Source organism: Cnephaeus nilssonii (genome assembly GCF_951640355.1).
Source record: "Cnephaeus nilssonii genome assembly, chromosome: 8".
Lineage (NCBI taxonomy): Eukaryota > Metazoa > Chordata > Mammalia > Chiroptera > Vespertilionidae > Cnephaeus > Cnephaeus nilssonii.
Genome location: NC_137079.1, coordinates 45,311,037 through 45,333,078, shown reverse-complemented (window position 1 = coordinate 45,333,078; position 22,042 = coordinate 45,311,037). Strand labels below are relative to the sequence as shown.

General features: G+C 40.9%; 1 protein-coding gene across 1 annotated transcript in view; it reads left to right on the top strand.

Annotated features, from left to right (window-relative positions):
* The first annotated feature begins 616 nt into the window (after window positions 1-616).
* GPC6 (glypican 6) overlaps window positions 617-22,042 on the top strand; it is a 1,109,667-nt gene continuing 1,088,241 nt past the window's right edge. Inside the window, exon 1 of the mRNA XM_079779109.1 lies at window positions 617-1,391. Within this exon, the coding sequence (XP_079635235.1) occupies window positions 1,232-1,391 (160 nt within the window). The 5' untranslated portion in view covers window positions 617-1,231. The remainder of the gene's footprint in view (window positions 1,392-22,042) is intronic.

Genomic DNA, 22,042 nt, shown 5'->3' with positions numbered 1-22,042 from the left:
ACACTTTGTTCCATGCTTCCATGTCTCTGAGCATAATGATTTCTGATCCGAGATCATGAAATATTTAAAATTAAAATGGGGGAAAGTTTTGGGTCCAGAAAAAAAAAATTAAAAACCACTGGTCTCTAATGTGTGCACAGACTGCCCTTAGAAAATAAAAACGAACAAGACAAACAAAAATGAAACAATGAAATAGAGTGAGTGTGCTCTGCTATTGAGGGGTTTCCCTATGTGTTTATCTCCAGGCTGGCTTTGTGTTTCAGTAGGTCATGAAGATATTAAGAGCAACAATTGAAATGACACTGTCCCTTAGGTCCACAAAAATATACTTTAAAACGTATGAGTGAAGGACTTAAAATACTGTTTTTCTAAATTTATTACTTATGTCACTAAAGGTAGCATTCGGATCAGTATGAAGGATGTGATGAGAATGAGAAAACCGGAACGTTCCTTGTCCCCGCCCCCCCCCCCCCGCGCTTTTTTTTTTTTTTTTTTTTCTTCTACCAAGTAGAAATAGATCCAGTCCAGGTTTTCCATTCGACTCCGTCTCTGAATTTCGGCTGTGCACTAAGTAGCACGTTTCTCTCTCTCCCCTCCTTTCTCCTTCCCTCTAGCCTCCAGGATTCCTCTCTTCCTATTTCAGGAGGACTCTCTCACAGGCTCCCTCAGCCTGTGTGAAACTGAGGTTCCCTCTGGAACCCGTACATCCCCAACACATACCTCCACGCAGACACGTCCCCAAGAACCCCGCGCTCGCACCGACACACACACGCGCGCACACACCCGCGCTCGCCCGTCCACCTCCCTCCCGGGAGAGCCGGCGCGCGTTCCCACCTCCGCCGCACACTTCGGCGAGTCGAGCTCGCAGCGCTCTAGGATTCTGCGGCTCGGAACTCGGATCGCCGCTCCGAACCCTCATGGTGGATTCTGAAACAGTTCCTTCTCTCTCTCTCGTTTCGGTCGCACCCTTTTCGATCTGGGGGGCTAGCGGAGCCAGGCGGCTGCTTCCCCCGCCAGCCCTGTTTGGCTTGCCATCTCCATCTGGCTTATAAAAGTTTGCTGCGCGCGGTCCAGAGGGCTGCGCTGCTCGTCCCCTCGGCTGGCGGAAGGGGGTGACGCTGGGCAGCGGCGAAGAGTGCGCCGCTGGCTCTGGCGGGCTTTCGGCTCGAGGGGCAAGGTGAAGAGCGCACGGGCCGTGGGGGTTTACCGAGCTGGATTTGCATGGTGCACCATGCCTTCTTGGATCGGGGCTGTGATTCTTCCCCTCTCCGGGCTGCTGCTGTCCCTCCCGGCCGGGGCGGACGTGAAGGCTCGGAGCTGCGGCGAGGTCCGCCAGGCGTACAGTGCCAAGGGATTCAGCCTGGCGGACATCCCCTACCAGGAGATCGCAGGTAAGCCCGGGCGCGCGGCCCAGGAGGGCGGCAAGCCCTCGGCGGCCCCACATTTCCCGGGCCGCCCGGTGCCCTCCTCCTTCCCCCCTGTTGCTGAGTTGTTGCTGTTCACTTTCCGTCAGGCTCTCCGGGCGCCGCGCCTCCGCGCCGGGCGGCGGATGCTCTCTCGGCAGCTCCCGCGGGGTTAGGTGTGCGCCTCCGCCGCCTCATTGTGTGCACACGCGGGAGCGCCCTCCTTCCTCCCTCCCTCCCTCCGCTCTCGCGCCCTGGCGCCCCCTTGCTCGTGGGCTCCCGCCGGGGAGCGCGGGACACTCGGGGGTGGCCGCGGCGCGAGGGCAGATCGCTTAGCGGGGCGCCCGCCCCACGCCTCTCGCTCGGGCAAACTTGGAAAAACTGCGGCCGCAGTTTGCCCAGCGCCACAGTCTGAGTGGCGCCTTCTCCACTCCCGCCCTCACGCCGGCGGGGGCGGTGGAGAGACGCCGAGGGCTCCCTTCGCCCCTCGCTCCCAGCTCCACTCGCTGCGGGTCGGAGAGGCTGAGCGCGGTGCTGGGGCTCGGGGCGGGCGAGCTGGGGGACCCCCACCGGGGCACTCGGCCTCCCGACTCCCGCAGTTCCGGGCTGGTTTGGGGAGCTCTCGGGCTGCCTGTTTCTGATTTGGGGCGACTTTCCCCGAACGGCTTCTCCGTGCTGCCGGGGTTGCTGTTGGTCACTTGAGGTTGGGGGGCGGTCGGGGGGGGGGGGGACCCCAGCCACCCGGCGCAGCGATGGGTCCTGAGCGCGGCCTCGTACCCCGGCTCTTGGAAGCTGAGCCAACTTAAGTGGGTGGTTCAGCAGTGGATTCATCCCAGGGTCTCCCGATCCAGTGTCGCCTGCGTGCCTGGCCCCGAGCATTATCCCACCGGGAGCTAGAGGGCCCCCACCCGCTTTCTGGGGCGCCACGGTGCGGGTAGCACTTGGTCTGCAAGAACTTGCGCTGCAGCCTGGGTGCCTGTTTTCCGGCTCTTACCTCCAACCGAATCCGAGCTTCTCTGGGGCTCTGTGAATGAAACGAGTCCGGGAGAGGGAATCTGGTGGCTGCAGGAGGACTGAGCCGAGAGCCGCAGAGTGGGGCCGGGAGATGCTGCGAGGACGCGGGCTGCTCAAACTGGCCGCCCAAGTCCCCGGTGACCTCAGATGGCCAAGTCAAAACGCCGAATTCCCACCAGTTTTGTCCAAGAACTGGTCGATGGATGAAAAGCATTTTTGCAGATAATCTTATAACATTTTCGCTTTATAGTGGAATTGCTCTTTTATTGTGGTTGATCTACAAACTCTACACGTGAGAGTTTTTACTTATGCCGAAATAAACACATTTATATGAATTTAGGCATTAAAAATAGCCCATACTTCATGCTCACGGAGAGTATTCTATACAGAGAGCCTTTTCCAATTCTGAGCCAGACACCGCCAGCCTCTGGTGAGCGGAAGGCGGAACCTGTGGTGAATTATAAGACTTCTTTTCTACCCCTGTCACTTCTCCCTTTTCCAGGACTCCTTAATTTGTTAATCAGTGAATAGAGGCCAGCGGCCCCTACAGCTCCTTAAGTTTCTCAACTCCCCTTTCCCTTTTGTCTACTGTTATTTCATTCTTTTTAATTAATTGATAAGGATCAGCTTTGTCCCCCCTCCCCCTCCACCCCCGCCCCAAATCTCAGGGAATTCAACTTTTAAAAGGTTTGTAGTATGGGCGACTTCTTTTAGGAACTTTTTCTCTAATCTGGGATTTTATCAAACTATCCTTTAAACACATATATTTCCCCAACATGATTTCAGACCAGATATCTCAAAGAGGAAAACTGTGAGGTACTTTTAAACTGCTTCAGTGTTCAGTAGATGATGGGGCTTTCTGAAGAACAGTTCATGATGCAACTCTCCTTAATATCAAGGTGAAGGTGTTTAGTGAAAATGATTTCTTTGTGTAGTCATTATTTACTTTCCTGAGAACATTTGCAGGGGTTAAATAAATCCTCCAGTATATTTTTAACGACCGTCGTCCCCCCCACGCTTTTCCCTCCATCCCTTGACAATTACAGTGCTTGCTAATAGCTCTGAATTTCTAAAATGAGTGTACTTTCTAGGACTAAGAGTACTATTTACTTGAAATGATCAAGGTACAGGTCACTGTGGAACAAGTGAATTATAAGATAATTGTATACCAAGGTTATACTTTTTTTCCAACACAAACTTTACTCGGTACTACCTATTGCTGTTGAATTTATCACTTAGGAAATATGTCAGTTTATTAAATGAACACACTCTTCCTCTCCACCTCAGTTCCTCATAAAATTTGCATTTCATTATCTGGTGGTTATCCTTTCTTTGAACTCCTTTCCATCCTATGCCCTGTTTGGACTTTTAATGTTTTGCTTGAGAAACGGCATATGCCATTTGTTTGCCAGGGAACATGCATTTAAAGGAACCGCTGTTCAGAATTTAGATTCATGAGATCTGTTTCTAATTGAAAGCCATTTGCAGGTAGCTTGCCTGGTAAAAAAAAAAAAAAAAAAAGAAAAGTAATGAGGACATTATGTTTCATCACAACATTATTAAAGATTTACTCAGAACTCACAATTGTGAAATAATGTTGCCCTTTTCTATTCTAAGATAAAAGGGAGTTCTTCAAACTCAGCAGATGAGGGACTGTGATGGGTAATATATAAAGTTACACTCTCAGAGAGTGGTTGGGAGGGAGGAGGCTGTCAAGGGGCAGTTTGTACCATTAATCTTCACTCAGCCTTGAGTTTAAAGCATCCCAGGCAGATCAGATGGATCTGTCCTTGTTTGAAAGACCTCCAAAGGGGCAGACTCTTAAGCCCCTCTCAGCAATCCATTCTAATACCTAGTCATTCTTATGGTACCAAAATGTTTCCAGATATCTAGCCCAAAGCCTTCACAGCGTGCTTGCTTATTTTCTCTTGTTCTATCTTCTAGGAAGATATTGAGCAGGGGATCATCAAGTTCTTTGTAGGGACCGTTATTCTGATCAAAGGTCAGTGTGAAACATCCCAGTCTTTCTTTGAGCACCAGTAATATTATCTCATTTTCCAACCTGACTCATCTTGATGGCTCTGAACTGCTAAAGGAACTCCACAGCTGAAAAGAGCGTCCGCTTAAAAGTCTGGGCAATTCAGGGAATGTTGTTTGAGGCTTATTGTGCCACTCTTTTATGCTTGGAGCATTCTTGGAGTTATTTATCGTAATACTGTGTAGCTAATTTAATGGTACTTCCTAGCCTACATGCTCACTTTTTTCATTAATTATCAGATGCAACTTTATTTAGCAACCCCATATATAGAAATTTCTATGTACCCAGCACCTATTTGAAAACATTACCAATTTTTAAACATTAAATAGACATCGCCTTACCTGCTCCTTCTAATAACTTAGAAGGTTATTATTATTATCATTATTTCCATTTCCTGGATGAAAAGACTGAGCAGCAGAGAGACTTAAATAATTAATTTGCCCAAGGATGGGAAAGTGAAGAGGCTAGAATTCAAACCCAGGCACTTGATTCCATAGACTGAACCATGGCCAATACATTTTTGCATTTGTTGAATGCATGCATTGTAAAATCATTTTTTCCCTCACCTAATATTGTATAAAGCTTGGTATTATCAATCACCATATATATTCCCTCACAGTTCATGACGAATATTTTTTTATTTATTTGCAAAATCTACAATTTTCAGAATCACTTTGATTTTGGATTTTCTGTTCCATGGAATTGGCCACACTGCCACCACTAAATTATCCCTGTATTTATGCATATTCCCTGTCATTTTAGTTGTATAGATGTGGTTATGTAAAAGGTAGAATCTAAAGAACTTCTGTTTTGTTTTGTTGTTTCCAATATACCAGATTCATTGGAATATTGGGGTAGTCCCACAAACCTTGCAATAGGAAGCTATCATGTGGATAGAGGGAGAAGGAAAATTTCTTCAAATTAGGAAAAAAAATAATATATAACTAACAGTATTAGTTCTCAGTATTAACTTTGCCCCTTTTTCTGTCTCCGGTATTTTGAGAGTTGGACTACAGCTGGATATTAAAAAAAAGTATTAAACAGAAACAGACTCATAGATACAGAGAACAGACTGATGGTTGCCAGAGGGGAGGGTGATTGGGGGACTGGGAGGAAAAGGTGAAGGGGTTGAGAAATACAAATTGCCAGTTACACAATACTCATGGGGATATAAAGTACAGCATCGTGAATATAGTCAATAATATTGTAATAACTGTGTATGGTGCCAGATGGGTACTGGGAATATTGGGGAGACCACTTTGTAGAGCATATGATTGTCTAACAACTATTCTATACACCTGAAACTGGAACAAAATAATATTGAATGTAAACTGTAATTGAAAAAAAATTAAAAAAAGAAAGTATTAAACTTTTCCTCATCTCTTTGATAGTAATTTATCTAAAAAAAAAAATCTAAAAATCTATCCCAAAGTCTAAAATTTAAAAAAATACAGAACATTCTCTTATACTCAGCTAGTGGACGGGAAACTTTTTGGTTTCACATTTGAGAATATGTAATTCTTCCCTTTACCTGGCCTTGGTTCAGTAGTCCTTTTCTTTCGTAGGTAGGCTTCCCAAGGAACCTGTCCTCCCTCCCTCTGCTCCCCCGGCAAACCAACTTACTTAATGTTTGCCATCAGCACAAATATTTTTTCAGTTTGCATGCAGATATCACCTCAACATAAATGGAAAAACAGTGTTTGGTAACTCTTTTACAGACATGTTAAATTTCCACGTTGGGGATACATTATTTAATTTCCATTTATCTGCCTGCTACACTAATCTCTGATTCTCCCCCCCCCCTCCATTTAGTTGGCTGATATCTTTAAAATCATCTCAAAGTGTGAGGTATAAAAGGGTTAGCTGAACTTTAAATTTTTTTTTTTTTTTTTTTGTCCAGTCACTAGATTTCTAAAAGAATCACATTAATTCTGGGTATCAAAGCAATCTCAAATCTGGACTGTTAGGAGTGCCACTTGTTAATCTCTTGATTTGGGAATTAATTTTAGCATGATCCTTGTGAACAGAGATATGTTAGATGATTTAATTAAAGGATAATAAGTCATCATTGGGAAAAAGAGTTCATTTGAGTTGACTGATATACTCTTTTACAAAAAACTCACTTTTTTTTCTTTATTGTTGAAAGTATTATATATGTTCCCCTTTTCCCCTCTTGACCCCGTCTAGCCCACCCGGCCCCCTGTCCCTGGCCTTCACCACCCTATTGTCTGTGTCCATAGGTTATGCATATATGCATATAAATTCTTTAGTTGATCTCTTCCCACCCACACCTGCCTTCCCTCTGAGATTGGACAGTATTCCATGCTTCCAAGTCTCTAGATCTATTTTGTTCATCAGTTTATTTTGTTCATTAGATTCCACATATGAGTGAGATCATGTGATACTTGTCTTTTTCTGACTGGCTTATTTCGCTTAGCATAATATTCTCTAGGTCCCTCCATGCTGTCTCAAAGGGTAAGAGATCCTTCTTATTTACTGCTGCATAGTATTCCATGTGTAAATGTACCACAGCTTTTTTATACACTCATATACTGATGGGTACTTGGGCTGTTTCCAGATCTTAGCTATTGTAAATTGTCCTGCTATGAACATAGGGGTGCATACATTCTTTCTGATTGTTGTTTGGGATTTCTTAGGATATATTCCTAGAAGTGAAATCACTGGGTCAAATGGCAGTTCCATGTTTAATTTTTGAGGAAACTCTATCCTGTTTTCCATAATGGCTGCACCAGTCTGCATTCCCACCTGCAGTGTAATAGGTTTCTCTTTTTTCCATATCTTCACCAGCACTTGTCATTTGTTGATGGTAGCCATTCTGATAGGTGATACCTCATTGTTGTTTTAATTAGCATCTCTCCGATTTATCAGTTACTTTGAAAAATTTTTCATATGTATAGTGGCCATCTGTACGTCCACTTTGGAGAAGTGTCTATTTCGGTCCTTTGCCCATTTTTTTATTGGATTGTTTGTCTTCCTTTTGTTAAGTTGTATGAGTTCCTTATACGTATATTTTGGATATTAACCCTTTATCAGATGTATCATTTCCACTTTGGAAAAGTGTCTACTTCGGTCCTTTGCCAATTTTTTTACTGGATTGTTTGTCTTCCTTTTGTTAAGTTGTATGAGTTCCTTATACGTATATTTTGGATATTAACCCTTTATCAGATGTATCATTGCCAAATATATTCTCCCATACAATGGCTCCCTTTTCATTTTGTTGATGGTTTCTTTTGCTGTGCAGAAACTTTTTATTTTGATGTAGTCCCATTTGTTTATTTTCTCCTTTGTTTCCTTTGCCCTAGGAGATGTATCAGTGGACATATTGCTACGAGAGCTGTCTGAGATTTTGCTGCTTATGATTTCTAGGATTTTTATGGTTTCATCTGTTACATTTAAGTCTTTTATCCACTTTGAGTTTATTTTTGTGTATGGTGTAAGTTGGTGGTCTAGTTTCATTTTTTTTGCATGTATCTGTCCAATTTTTCCAACACCGTTTATTGACAAAACTGGCTTGACTCTATTGTATGCTCTTGCCTCCTTTGTCATATATTAATTGAGTGTAATGGCTTGGGTCAATTTCTGGGGTCTCTGTTCTGTTCCATTGATCTATATGTCTGTTCTTGTGCCAGTACCAGGCTGTTTTGATTATAGTGGCTTTGTAGAATAACTTGATGTCTGTTATTGTGATCCCTCCAACTTTGTTCTTCTTTATCAAGATTGCTGTGGCCATTCGGGGTCTTTTTTGGGTCCATATAAATTTTTGGAGTATTTGTTCTAGGTCTGTGAAATAAGCCGTTGGTATTTTAATGGGGATTGCGTTGAATCTATAGATTGTTTTGGGTAGTATGGACATTTTAATGATGTTAATTCTACCAATCCATGAACACGGTATATTCTTCCACTTGTTTATCTCTTCCTCTATCACTTTTTTCAACACCTGCAGTTTTCCGAGTACAAGTCTGTAACCTCCTTTGTTAAGTTTATCTCTAAGTATCTTAATTTTTGTTGTTGTAAAAACTCACATCTTTAAATTGCACCACATGTTATCAGCTTGTGCATGGAAATGTTGGCCACAATCAAAAGTGATTTCAAATATACAGCATTATGTCCTTTAAAATATTATAGTATACACATTGCATCATAATTTATGTAAAAGCATGGCCAGTGGTCTTATATAATTATGGGCCAGTTTTATGAACACTTAAGAAATTCCAAATGATTAAGTCCTTTTAAACCAAAGCGACCTACCATTTAGTCACTAGATTTGTATAGAAGTATGAGTTTAGGTTAAACATTGTAGCAAAAGATTTGTTGATAAAATAATTTTAATAGTTTAATCTTAACTTATATTGAAGCTCACAAAAGTAACATTATAAGATTTTTTTTCTCCCCTTAATTCTCATCTTTCAAAAGACTTTTAGCAATGTCAGTAAGGTGACTTAGAGTTGTCTTGCCAATATAAACAGAATACTTAATATTCATTTAAACTTGGTGCTTATATCCCTTTACAGACCAAATTCTTCTCTGTTAAATTCTTTAGCTGGCACATAATTTGACTTTAAATGGTGTCATAGATTTCCCCAGCAGAATTCATTTTTTCAGTGATATACATGATACTATTTGAAAGTGTAATTGACTCCCTGGGATGGCATATTTATAAATAAAGGGTTTCAGAGTGGCAGGTCTTAGGTAAAGGTTTAAAAATTCTAATAAACCTGGAAAGAAATATTTAAGAGTTTTGAATAAACCTGGATGAAAAATATTTTTAAACAAATGTACCACTTAGTAACAAAGAAAAATAGAAGTGTGATTTCACATTTACACATCATCCAGGTTAATTATTTTTCTAACCTATTCTTGATTTCCTTTAGGCATTTTTTTTTTTTTTTTTGCATTCACCCAATAAATATTTCTTGTTTACCTACTATGTGTAAGTCACTGTGCCAGGTGCTGGATATAGGACTCCAGGGAACTTTAATCCAAGAAGGGAAGCAGAAAATAAGGGCACCATTTGCAGGGAATGGCTGAGATAAAGTGCACAGCACTGGGGTACCTGGCACTATGAAGGCATTTAATAGGAGCATTTGATCTCATCACAGGGTTATGGAAATGCTTCCTTGAGAAAGAGCAATGCAAAGTCTGTAAGGGAAGGGGACGCTGGAGGGTATGCTCATTGCCCATATGGTAAGAAGACTCTGAAAGCATGAGAGAAATTCCAGAACCTGGGGGAAACAGTTAGTGAATGGAGAACGGGCTGAGAGAGGGGCAGGAGAAGTAGCTGGAGGACCAGGTTAATGACCAGGTACATGATCCAAAGATGACCCATGCATATTGGCCCTATGTTTACCTTTCCACCATCGGCATGGACCCTTAGTTCTGTAGCCTACGGGTAGTGCTAAATTAATGTTTTTACACATCTAGCTGTTTAAACATAGCCCAAAGAAGCATATATATTTTAAAAAGTATGTTTTTATTGATTTTAGAGAGAGAGGAAGGGAGAGGGAGAGAGAAACATTGATCCGTTACCTCCCATATGCACCCTGACCAGGGCTCGAACCCAAAATCTGGGTACGTGCCATGACCAGGAATCGAACTGGCAACCTTTCAGTGCACGGGGACAATACTCAACCAGCTGAGCCACACATGCCAGGGCAAGAAGCATATTTTTAATTATTTAGAGCCTCCCTGTTTTGTGTACCCCAGAATTGCAGCCAGCATCTACTAGCCAGGTATAAGACGGACCTGGGACCTGTAAAAGACTCCAAGCCAGTACTGCTCTCCACACCCTAAGGCTGATCAATAGTGCTTAATCTCCCTCTTCCCTCTAACCTGGAGTTCCCTTAACCTCTTCCCCTTCCTGGTAGTAGCCCCTCTGTTATCTCTGGAATGGCTCCTGCTGTGAGGGATATCCCCTCATATGCCATCAGTCAGTTACACCCAAATAAAGCTCCTTGGGTCCTACTGTCAATCTCCTGGCCCTGTCTCTTTCCTTGATCAGCCCTGAAATCCCTAGAACTCACAACAATGACTTTGGCCTTTAGCCTAGGGCAGTGAGAAGCTGGTGAGGAATTGTTTTAGTGAAGATTGGACATGGTTTTGAATGTTACTTTGGTTGCTTTGTAGAGAATGGATCAGGGGGAATTAAAAGCAGATATAGGGAGAGAGGGAGATGTTAACTTTGAACTAGAGTGGTGACTGTGGAAGTGAAATGAAGTAGAAGGATTCAAGAAACGTTTAGGAGGTGAAGTTGATACCACCAAAAGACTATTAATCAAGCACAAGTTATTCATTGAGCATCTACTATGTGATTGACAATAAATAGAGAGGGGTGTGTGTGTTTGTGAAACAGAGAGAGAGAGAGAGAGATTGAGAGAAAGACGAAAGTGTCCCAGAAATATTCATTGAGTTTATAAGGCCATATAAGTACTTTGACGTAGTTTATGTATGCTTTTTAGTAGAAACTACACTTAACATCATAAAACTTGCAGAGGACTTAAGAACATCAGTATGGCTGAGAGAAAGGGATTTCCCAAATAGGGTGTGAGTGTGAATTGTTAGTTCCCAGATGGCATAGAATTATCAAAATGTATGTAATCAGCTGTGCCCATTTTGAAACTTAAGTCAAAGTTCTTTGTCCTGTGGCAGTGTAAAAAACAATCTTAAAATTTTCACCAAGAAGAATGAATTAAATTGTTACACCATTCTCCAAGATTTAAACAATGCTGTGTCCATGACATAAGTACCAAATATCACTTATAATGATTCTAATGATAAGAATCACAGAATAAAGTAGTTTCCATGACCTTGCTGAAAGCAGAAGGTAAAATTTAATTGGGACTATATTTGTCAGCGTTCTCCAGAGAAATAGAACCAATAGGATATATTTCTGCATCTGTCTCAAGCTATAGATATAAGAGGAGATTTATTATAGAAATTGACTCCCAAGATTATGGAGGCCGAGATGTTCCATGATCAGCTGTCTGGAAGCTGGAGACTCAGGAAAGTAGTGGTATAACTCAGTCCTCCAAAGCCAAAGGCCTGAGAACAGAGTGGGGAAGGGGCACTGATGTAAGTCTTGGAGTCCAAGGCCTGAGAACCAGGGCCTCTGATGCTCCAAAGTAGGAAAAGATGGACATCCGAGCTCTGGAAGAGAGAGAGGGAATTCCTCATCTTTTGTCTTTTTGTTCAATGGATTGGATTATGCATGCCCAGATTGGTCACTAATTCTACAGAATCAAATGGCAATCTCTTCCAGAAACACCTTCATACACACAGACACTCAGAAATAATGTTTTACCAGCTATCTAGGCATTCTTTAGGCCAATCAAATTGACACATAAAATTATCCATGACAGGAACCTTGAAGCATGGGGTAACATTTGACAAAAGGGCATCAAGGAAGAAGGCATTCATGGTGGGTTACATGTGTGACCAAAATTGTGCATGTGGAGGATAGTACAGTACAGAAAGGGGTCTATTAAGAACTTGAGAGAACAGAGAGAGTGGAGTTTTTGATGGGCCTTGAAAATCCTAGCTTTTATACGGCAGGAAGTAGGTCATCATCCTAGGTTCTTGGCAGTGAAGTGATATGATGAAAGTTTTGGTTTGGATTGGTCAAACACTACAAACAGGATGAAAAGGAAGGCAAATCTTGAAAGGCCTAGGGGGAGAGAAGGAGGAAAGCCAGTGAGCTGTTTTAGACACTAAAGCGTGAGATGCTGAGGGCCTACATGAGCATGAGAGGAGAGAGGAAGGAGTGAACGAGTTCATCAGAGAAGGAAGAGGCCACATTGAAAGGGAAAAAAACTTTACTCTGCTATCTAAAAGTTTCAGTAAGAGTTTAAGGAAGACAAGATATTAAACGCTTGCCTGAAATAATTGGTGTCACTTAAGATACTTTTGGCAGCAGGTCACAGAAAATGCTGAAGCAACTGGCTTACATATTCAGGGAAAGCCATTATTTCACATAAGAAGTCCCAACATAGAGCATCTCTAGGAGCGAGGAAGTGGGAAGTGGGAAGTGGGAAGTTAACAGTATTACCAGGGTCCCAGGTTCTCTGTATCTTTCAGCCCCGAGACCCGAATTCCACCAGGTCAGCTCCATTACGGAAACAAGGTGCCTGCTGGAGTACCAAGAGTCAAAGCCTCGTTGTAACGGCCGGAAGTACAAAAAGAGATGATTTCTTGTGTGTGTCTTCACTGATGAGGCAGACTACCCTCAGAAGTGCCACAGAAGATTTACTCACCTTTCTCATTCCAGAGTTGCTTCCTGTGCCCGTGCCTGGAAGAGGAAGAAAAGGGACCATGGCCTTTGACCTGGACCAGTCATAGTTACATCCTCACACAGGCACTGCTGTCCACCTTCCCCGAGTGTGTGGCCACTGAAGTGCTTGGTTAATCTTCATGAGAATACCAAAGAATTGAGGGGTAATGGAACAATTGAGAGGAACTACGCACCCTGTCCGACTTCATTAGGCATTTGGCATCATTGCTTTAGTCCATTGTTTCTCAACTCTGGTCAGTGGTGAACCTATACATGTTTAACACTTGGCTCTCAGGAGGCAGGGACTGGGGAGACCTGAGTGTAACCTTTGCCAATTTCTGTGGTATAAATTTTCTCACCATGACTGATTTTAAGCTAGTAACAATTTAACAAGCAGTTCACAAAATTCCTGAAAATTTAACAATTGGTCCTTTTTGAGTTGGAAAGAGCCAGGGCTATCTTGGAATCATGAGAGATGTGTGTGTGTGTGTGTGTGTGTGTGTGTGTGTGTGTGTATGTATGTATGTATATATATATGTGTGTGTATATATATATATATATATATATATATATATATATATGCGCCTATACTTGGGCTCCAAGCCTATACTTGGGCTCCGTCTTCAGATATTCTGATTTAATTGACCTGGGACTGGATAGTCTCCTTCTTTCTGTCTTCTCTCCCTACTTTCCTGCTTGTCTTCATATATATGCATTCCGCATCCATGGAAGAGAACCAGTGATCTAGAGCTGAGGTTCATAGACTTCATCATGCTTCAGATTCATTGGAAGGCTTGTTAAACACAAATGCCTGGGCCCTGCTCCCAAAGTTTCAGATTCAGTAGTTCTTGAGTAGGGCCTGTGCTTTGCATTCTGATAAGTTCCTAGGTTATGCTGATGCTGTTGGTCCAGGCACCGTCCTTTGAGTCTCTGGGGGCCACACTCTAGGTGCATTCATTGTAGTTTTAAATACAGGTGTTTGTCAAGTAGACAGTCAAATTTGGGCAATGACCTTGTGTTATTTTTCACCTTGATCTTGGGTCAGAATCAATCTTCACCGAGAAAAGTGTTGCTACTCCAAATTGTACCCATGGATCTCCTCAGACCTTTCAAATGTTTACATTGGCCACTAGGGGGACTAAGAGAAAGATTGATTGGATCAATTCAATTCATAATTATGCTTGGAACAAAGGGGCGTAAGCCAGCTGCCAAGGGCACATCTGCACAAGTAGGAGAGGACTTCAGCATTGTGGAAAACATTTTTTCTTTCTCTGTCAAAATCCTATTATTCATTGCTAATATGTCAGGCTTTCTATGATTACATAGGACTTATTATTTTTTGTCTTTTTTAGAAGATTTCTGACTAGGGTAAATTCTATCCCCTACTCCTTCTTTGAGCTGTTTTTCATACACTACCCTCCTAAGTGCAGATGTAGTCATTTTTTCCCCTGATCTCTAGACTCTTCTGCAAAAAGACTACATTTAGAGCTGGTCACTTCATTTTATACTCATTTAATTAAAGATGTAACATAATACATTCTGGGCATGCACAACTGTGACCTGTAGGCTTTATTTATTTGCTAGTCTGTTTGCACCTTATTTGAGTTCTTGGATTTCTTGAAAAATGGGCTTGCTTTCTTTGTGCCCCCAGGACAGCTGGGATTAGCAGGGTCAGTGCTCCTGAGCTGAAATCAGGGATCCACAGGTATTTCCTCTGAAAGGTTGCTAAGAAGTTAAGGCAACTTTTTTTTTTCTTCAAAGAAAGCACTTTGAAGTCTTCGGAAAAAGATGACTAACTTTCAATTATTATTTTCTTAATGGGTCAGAATAGCTCCAAGTCAATAGCAATTTCGAAATGAACTTGAAAAAAGACACCATGCTTTTATATATTACGAAATGGCAGGCATTAGCTTTTCCTTGAAAAAGTAAAAAATAATATATATATATATATATATATATATATATATATATATATATAGCTCTTTAGCTGTTTGCTTTTACTATTTTATTCCAAATCCCAACAATTGGGATTTTTCAAAACTTTAAAAAATGGTAAACTTTAAAATAGCTGATTTTCTTTTTTTTTACAGCAAAAAATTTAACAAATGTTTTTAAATGATCTTTGATATAGTGAGGGCTCTAGTTTGAAACAAAGAATTTGTAATTCTGAAGTATTAATAATCTGGAAGTGCAGGGTTCCTGAACACTCCTACTGGATCTGCTACAGCTTCTTTCCAAGCTATGTATTTGCATCCTACCACGGGACCATAGTGTACTGTTACTTTTACATTGTCAAGTGCTAATGTGTGAAAGCCTTTTATTGTGCTTTTACTACTCATTTGATTAAGTGGTATCTTATTCAGTATTCTTTCACTGAGTTGGGGGTATTCAGACACCAGGAGGTCAAGTGCTATGTTAAAAGCTCAGGCCAATCTTTTTATATGACTGCAATAAAGAATATATTCATTTTACTTATATTACCACCTGGCTCTCATAAAAGGTCAGTTTCAACTGAATATAAAATAGGTTGCAAATGGCAAATCTTATGTCATCAACAACAAAATTATTATATGTAATTGCTTTTCAATTGCCACCTTCCCCTCTTTTAAAAAAAAGTAACTTGGAGATTTCTTAAAATCAGAGATCATCATGATGCGCTTTGTACAATAGATATGAAATTGTATAAATCCAAGCTTTTTTATTTTAGGCAAGAAAATATGTATAGGATAAACCATTTATATTCCAGTCAAAAACAACAAGTTAGGTGCTTAAGTTAGTTATTCACAGCAAAAAACCATGAAACTATACTTTTTTTATTTTGTACTTATCTTAATTTAACAAATTCACTTTGAATCAATTTCTCAGCCTAGGTTATTGATGTAAAGATAAATAATTTATTATTGCAAGAAGTTACATGCATAAACATAAGCCAATTGCTATGATTTAAGAGTGGCAATTTATTCTTATCCAGACCATGCTTACTAAATTATACAAAGCTTTTCAGTTTAGCAAAGGGTTTACTATATGTAGAAATATAGATGATAATAATCTTAACTCTGTGTTGTAACCAAGGTTGTGTTTTATAACAGGGATAACAATTTCTTATAACTGAAACAAACCTAACACATTTAAAAATTAATTTTAATCTTGATCGCCATTCGTTTATACAGTACAACTCTTGACACACCCATCGTTTTTCCTCTGAAATATTTCTTTTCAAAAGTATGACCTTGCATTTGCAAAAAGTTTGAAAAATGCTGTATGTTTTGAAAGGCTTTGAAGCTGTATTATTTTGAAAAAAAAAGAGCCTGTCTCACAATTACTATCATCAGGAAACATAGAAAGAGGGAATACAAATAAGCAAGAGCAGACTTTTCCCAGATTGAGTTTTCCTAAAGCTGTCTTCATTCAGGGTGACAATTCCGATTTTAACCTAATTAAGCGTTAGAGAGAATCAGTATCCCAAGAGATATAAGCCTGCAGGCTCCTGGAAGTCCCAGGTCCGCTCCTTCCCTCCCAGACCCTGCCTGGCAGCTGCTCTCTGGGGCTTGGGGCAGGTGCCGTCGATGCCCAGAAGGAGGCTCTGCTGTGCAGCGCCAGCCGGTAGGTGCACCTTTGGCCACATTTCACCCTGGTTACTGTGGAATTGATTTTCACGGCTCATGACAGAAGCTGTTTTCAGCCCTTGAAAGGGAAGTGGCTGGGGCTGATACTCCTAACACAAACAGCAAATTGCTCCGTGGCTTTCATAGCATTCGAGGTCTGTTACCTTAAGGTTCTAATGGCCTTTTAACAGTGTGTCCAGCTGAGCAGCAGATGTAAAGGATACTGAACATTGAAAGCACTGTTCTTTTTTCCCTCTTCCCTGAAAGAATCATTTTTTTAAACAGACATTGTACTAACACCATAGCCTAGGACCCATTCAGTGGCATGTTCGTTTTGAAAAAAACTGAATCAAATCTCAGATAAATATAAAGCACTGTCAGTACCATAAATCTGTCACTTGATTGGGCTGTGTGTGCCATGGTACAGCCCATCAGGACCCGGGATTATGTCACCATTAGCAGTGAACCCACTTGGTAATATTTCAGCAGGGAGAAAAGTAATTAATAGAACCCCATGAAGCCCCTAAAACACCTTACACTTTTAAGTGGATTCATTTGAATCCTACAAGTTGCAGGGTATTTCTGACACCACTACATTCAACGTCTAGAATAATATCCAGTCTACTTTTGGTCTCCCTGTCTGTTGTTCTGAGTGTTAGTTTTGACCTTCTGTTGGTCAGGGTGTGGAATGTTTCCCAAACAGGCCGCCAAGCTCTCCCAGCACGTGAAGCTAAAGGTCTTTAAACTAAGCTTTTGTCTGTTGAAGAAGGTCGGTGTTTCAGCCTTGTGGACTTCTGGGGAAAAAGCGAAACATAACCAAACACCACTTGTCGAATTGGATGGTGTTTTGTTTTGTTTTTTTTTTACAAAATTAGCGAAACAGTGTGTCTTTTGATTTCACTTCGGTTCCAGCACTGCTTCATATTTCAAGTTTCCAGTGGTAACTAGACGAGGTAAGAGAAAAACAGCCCTGCCGGTGAGTCATCAGTCCGCCCTCCAGGAACTCGCCTCTTTTACAAGCTTTTGGAAGGACCTTTAGGAAGTGTGAACTGCCACCATTTGTATTGGACCACATTGAAAATATGCACACACTGCAACCTCCATGTGAAAAGGCATGCAATTTACCCTCTCTCCTTCTCCTGCTTTCTTCTCCCTCTTCCCTCTCTTCTTCACTCACACAGCCTATCTGGTTTTGGGTAACAGGACAAAAAGAATAGTGTGATGGAATTTAACATTCAGTGTGGTCCGCTGAGCCCTTGCAGGTAACAGTGACACCCGTGGGGCCCTTGCTTTGGTGTCCTGAGTATGCAAGACTGGCCTCGACTCTTGGTTCTACTGCTCAGCCTTTTCTATACCTCTCTGTGCCTCAGTTTTGTTTTTTGTTTGTTTGTTTGTTTTGTTTAAATTTACACACAGAAATAAGAACAGTCTTTACTTCTCATATTGTGATTGTATTAAATGACTTAACATGTACAAAGCTCTTAAAATAGTGTGCCTGACATAGAATAAAGGCTAGATACATGTTTGTTAAATAATAAATACAGGTAACAAATCTCTTGATGGGATGGGGAGTGGCAAGGGAATGACTCTTCTTGGGAAAAGGGAAAGGGTGAGTTTCCTTGGGCTTCTCCCACCTCCAGGGCCCTGCTGGCCCATGTGGCTGATGTCTGGGGTTGGTGTGCTTTGTGATCTGAACTTGTGCAACTTGGGAAGGATCTGGTGGACCCCTTTTCTGGAGTATTCACCATCTCATTGGTCTTTCTGGCCCTGCAGGCCTCCTGAATCCCTGGCTTGTCCTTCCTCTGTCCCCTGGCCCACCTGTCACCTTGATCACTTGTTATGGTGTGACCGTGGCAAGCTGCTTTCTGATATTCCCTAGGAGGGCTCCCTAGAGCCAGACCTGTGTCCCCCAGTGTGGGGGTAGCCCTCACTCTGAGCACTCTGCACCTCCACGTTTACTCTAAGTTCTTTGCCAGGTAGCCCATCAGGCAGTCTCTTCACAGATTCCCACATCCCTCTTCTCTTTGGCTTTTCTGTATTGAGGTAAAGCTCAGAGAGGAGAAACTGGGAAACTTTGGCGGGGGGGACATGACCTTCCCTTCACCTCCCTTATTCCCACAGACCCCTGGGGAAGGGATGGGGTTGCTACCTTTTCTCTTTGTAGCTGGACCTCAAGCCCTTCAGCCAGGACTGGAGACGTTTGTCTCCTAAAGAGGTCAGGTGACACCTGACATCCATGCGGTTGGAGGTGGAAGCCTGAGAGAAAACAATGAATTAAGGGGCGAACAAAATGAAGTCAGTTAAGTATTTGTAAGATATCATCCCTGTTCCATGTGCAGTATGAAAACCTCTGAAGAATCTCTCAAACATCAAGTGAACTGGGAATAATACAAATTCTTTATGTTAATGGGAATCTTTGAGCTTCTTGGCAGATAGTTTTATATAGAAGCAAAATAATTTAATTCCTTGTTTTGTGCTTATTAATTGGTTATTTTCAAGTTTTCTTACCTCTTTGAATCCTGGTTTTCATATCTATATAAAAGAGCAATAACATTGCCTGGCTCATGATAATTTTCTTTTTCTTTTTTTTTTTTTTTGAGGATTAAGTGTTATAGTGCATGTAAATAGTCTGATAGAGAGAAGTCTCCAGCAAATGTTATTTCTTTTTCCCCCCCAATTTCTTCCTGAAACATGTATCATGATGAGAAATCTTCCTACTTCTTATTCAGAAGAGGAGAGAAGCCTAGTAGGCTATAATCTCCACTCTAAGATTTAGTCATTTTTAATTTCCTTTTATGATAAGCTTCTAAGAGAGAAGCTGTAATAGAACATTAAAAGGTGATCTTTGAAATGCTGTTAAATGTCAAATAGCAAATCTTTTAAAAAACATTTACTTTCTCTTCTTTTTGGTCTTGGCAATGGCTCTGAAATTTCTCTTTCATGTCACTTTCACAGGTTACATTCTGTTGTACATACTGCCAGCAGAGTGATATATTTGACAAATTGCTTTGGTTATTTTAATTTGCTTAAACCAGTGATTCTCACACTTGAGTAGACATCAGAATCACCCAGAAGACTTGTTCAGATGTGGGTCCCACTCTGGGAGTTTTTGATTTAGTAGATCTCGGATGATGCTGTTGCTGATGGTTCCTAGACCACACTTTGAGAACCACTACTTAAAGTTCAAGCTTAAACTATCAATGGCTTGACAATAAATTTCAGCCTTGGTTTGACATTTGAGAACTCAAACTATCTTTCTAACTTATTTCCAAGCCCTTTCTTCTAGAATTTCTGATAAAACATTTTTACCAAACTTGCTTTCATTTTTAAAATTCTTATTTTTATTTATTGATTTAGGCAGAGGGGGAGGGGAGGGAGGGGGAGAGAGAGAGCGAGAGCGAGAGAGAGAGAGAGAGAGAGAGAGAGAGAGATTTGGCATTCCACTTACTTATGCATTCATTGGTTGATGCTTGTATGTGCCCTGACCTAGATTCCACAACCTTGGAGTATCCAGATGATGCTCTATCCAACTGAGCTACCTGGCCAGAGACTAAACATTTCTTTCTGTGTCTCATTTTATTTGACACTCATGACAATGCTTGGTCTGTCCTTCCCACTTTTTTCAACCAAGTAAAATCCAATTTGGCTCAAATTTTCATTCATGAGTTTGTCCTAGGCTACCTACTCCATATTTTCTCCTTCTTTGCCAAGCTTTGTCTATTCATTTGGTAAGTAATCAAATTCTACCTCCTCAGGACTCTTACTTAGACTGTCTTGAGTCATTTAAAATGAGTCCCTTAATTTTTGTTTCCCAAATTTGCCTCTTGGATAGCTGAGGGCACTTTAAAACATTTGTTCTCCTCAGAGCACAGAGCACAATGCTTGTCCATAGTAAGGGCTTAATAAGTAATTGACTATTCCTTCATTGGAAGTATAAAAGAGATTTTATTTTTTTTGGCCAGGCATTCCAGACAACTTTAAGTGAGATCAAAACTAAATGGTGTAATATAAGGACACCCTTCTATTTTCTTTGAAAGATTACAGCTAATAAGTTATAGTAGCTTAAGGCAGTGGAAATCAATTTGGGAAAGTACAGACCACCAGAGTTTGTTGTGTGGAACTCAACATGCGTTTTTTTTTTTTTGCTTTCATTTTATTTTAACCATAATGTTTCTCCCAAAGAAGTATCTACCATATATAACTGTATGTCAAAATGCTTTTTCAAAATGTGGCATATTTGAGATATCACTGACAGCAATTTTCAAATACCTGAAAAGTTTAGAGAAGTTAAATATAAAGAGAACTTTAAATTGCAGCAACATTTCCTTGGAGATACATTGATAGAGAGCAAAGTTAGTTTACAAAGTCAGGCCTAGGGATAAAGCAGTCAAATTGTACCACCTTTGCATGATCTGTGTATAATGGAGGCTTTGAATAATAAATTGTGCCAGTGGAATTTTTATAGGAACCACTTGTAATTTTGTGAATTCCATCTGAAGCTGTTGCCTACCTTGGTTCTTTTAACTGACATCAGTGTAGGTCAGCAAAATTTATTTTTAATTACTTGGTTAAAGAATAACACCCACAGTTTCCCTGCAACAGAGTAGTGAGGACAGACAGATGGTTAATTTCAATATAATGTAATGAATGGAGAGATAAAGGCACTGGGAGCTTAGAAGAAGGTAGGTAGATGTTGGAGACAGGTAAAGGTAAGGCGTTGGAGGGGTAGGGGAAGAAGTGAGGGCTCTGAATCAGGGATTATGAAGTGCCCTTTTTCTCCACTAGAATAATGAATTTCTGATATAGTCTTAATTGTTTTTTTCACATAAGTGGATGAACCCTATTTCTGTAGTAAATAGGGAATATTAGATTCTTCTGTTAAATAGAAGATCATGCCCTATGAACTCCCTAAAAAGTGGGCAACTCTGGTTTTAAAAGTTGCATCATTTGACCTTTGTTCAAGCAAATAAAATGTGCATCTGTCCTTATGGAATTGTATTTAACCCTGAATTATTTTAAGTCCTTATATTTTAACTAGATTTCTGATGACATGTTAGGAACTTAACCCCATTTATCACATGACAATTTCTGCTTAAAGAAATGTAGTTTTAAATGGCGATAATTCTGCCATTTCGTGTACAAATGTTATTTTAAGAACATCAGTATACGATGGTGCTGTGTATTTAAAAAAATCATATACATCATAGCTACCCTATTAAAGTGAGTATGATATGTGTAAATAGACATATAAGTATTTTGATAAAGATGACACTAATGGAGTGGCGATTTTTTATTTTATTTTTACTTGTTGCCAGTGGTGGCTAAAAAGACCAATTCGTGCTGTGAATTCCTTTCACTAACTTTCTTACAGAGATGGTGCAATAAGTGGTTCCAGCTGGAGAAAAGGTGAAACCACGTTAGCTTTTTTGTGCCCTCCGTCATCTGCCTTGGTTTATTTTTTAGTTTCTCTGTTTTCCCTCACGTTTGAAACTGCGAACACTTAAACTGTTGCGCTGTTGCACAGTTTGCATATGAAGATGCTTTAGGCAGGTTTGAAATTATAGAAAATATAGAGGCTGCCCAGATGACAACAAGCAGAAAATCCCTTCTTTAAATAAAAACCTCCACTATCATTTGTAAAGCAAAATGTTCTCCCTTAGAAGTAACAGCTGCAAAAAAAGTAGGAAGGCAGAACACA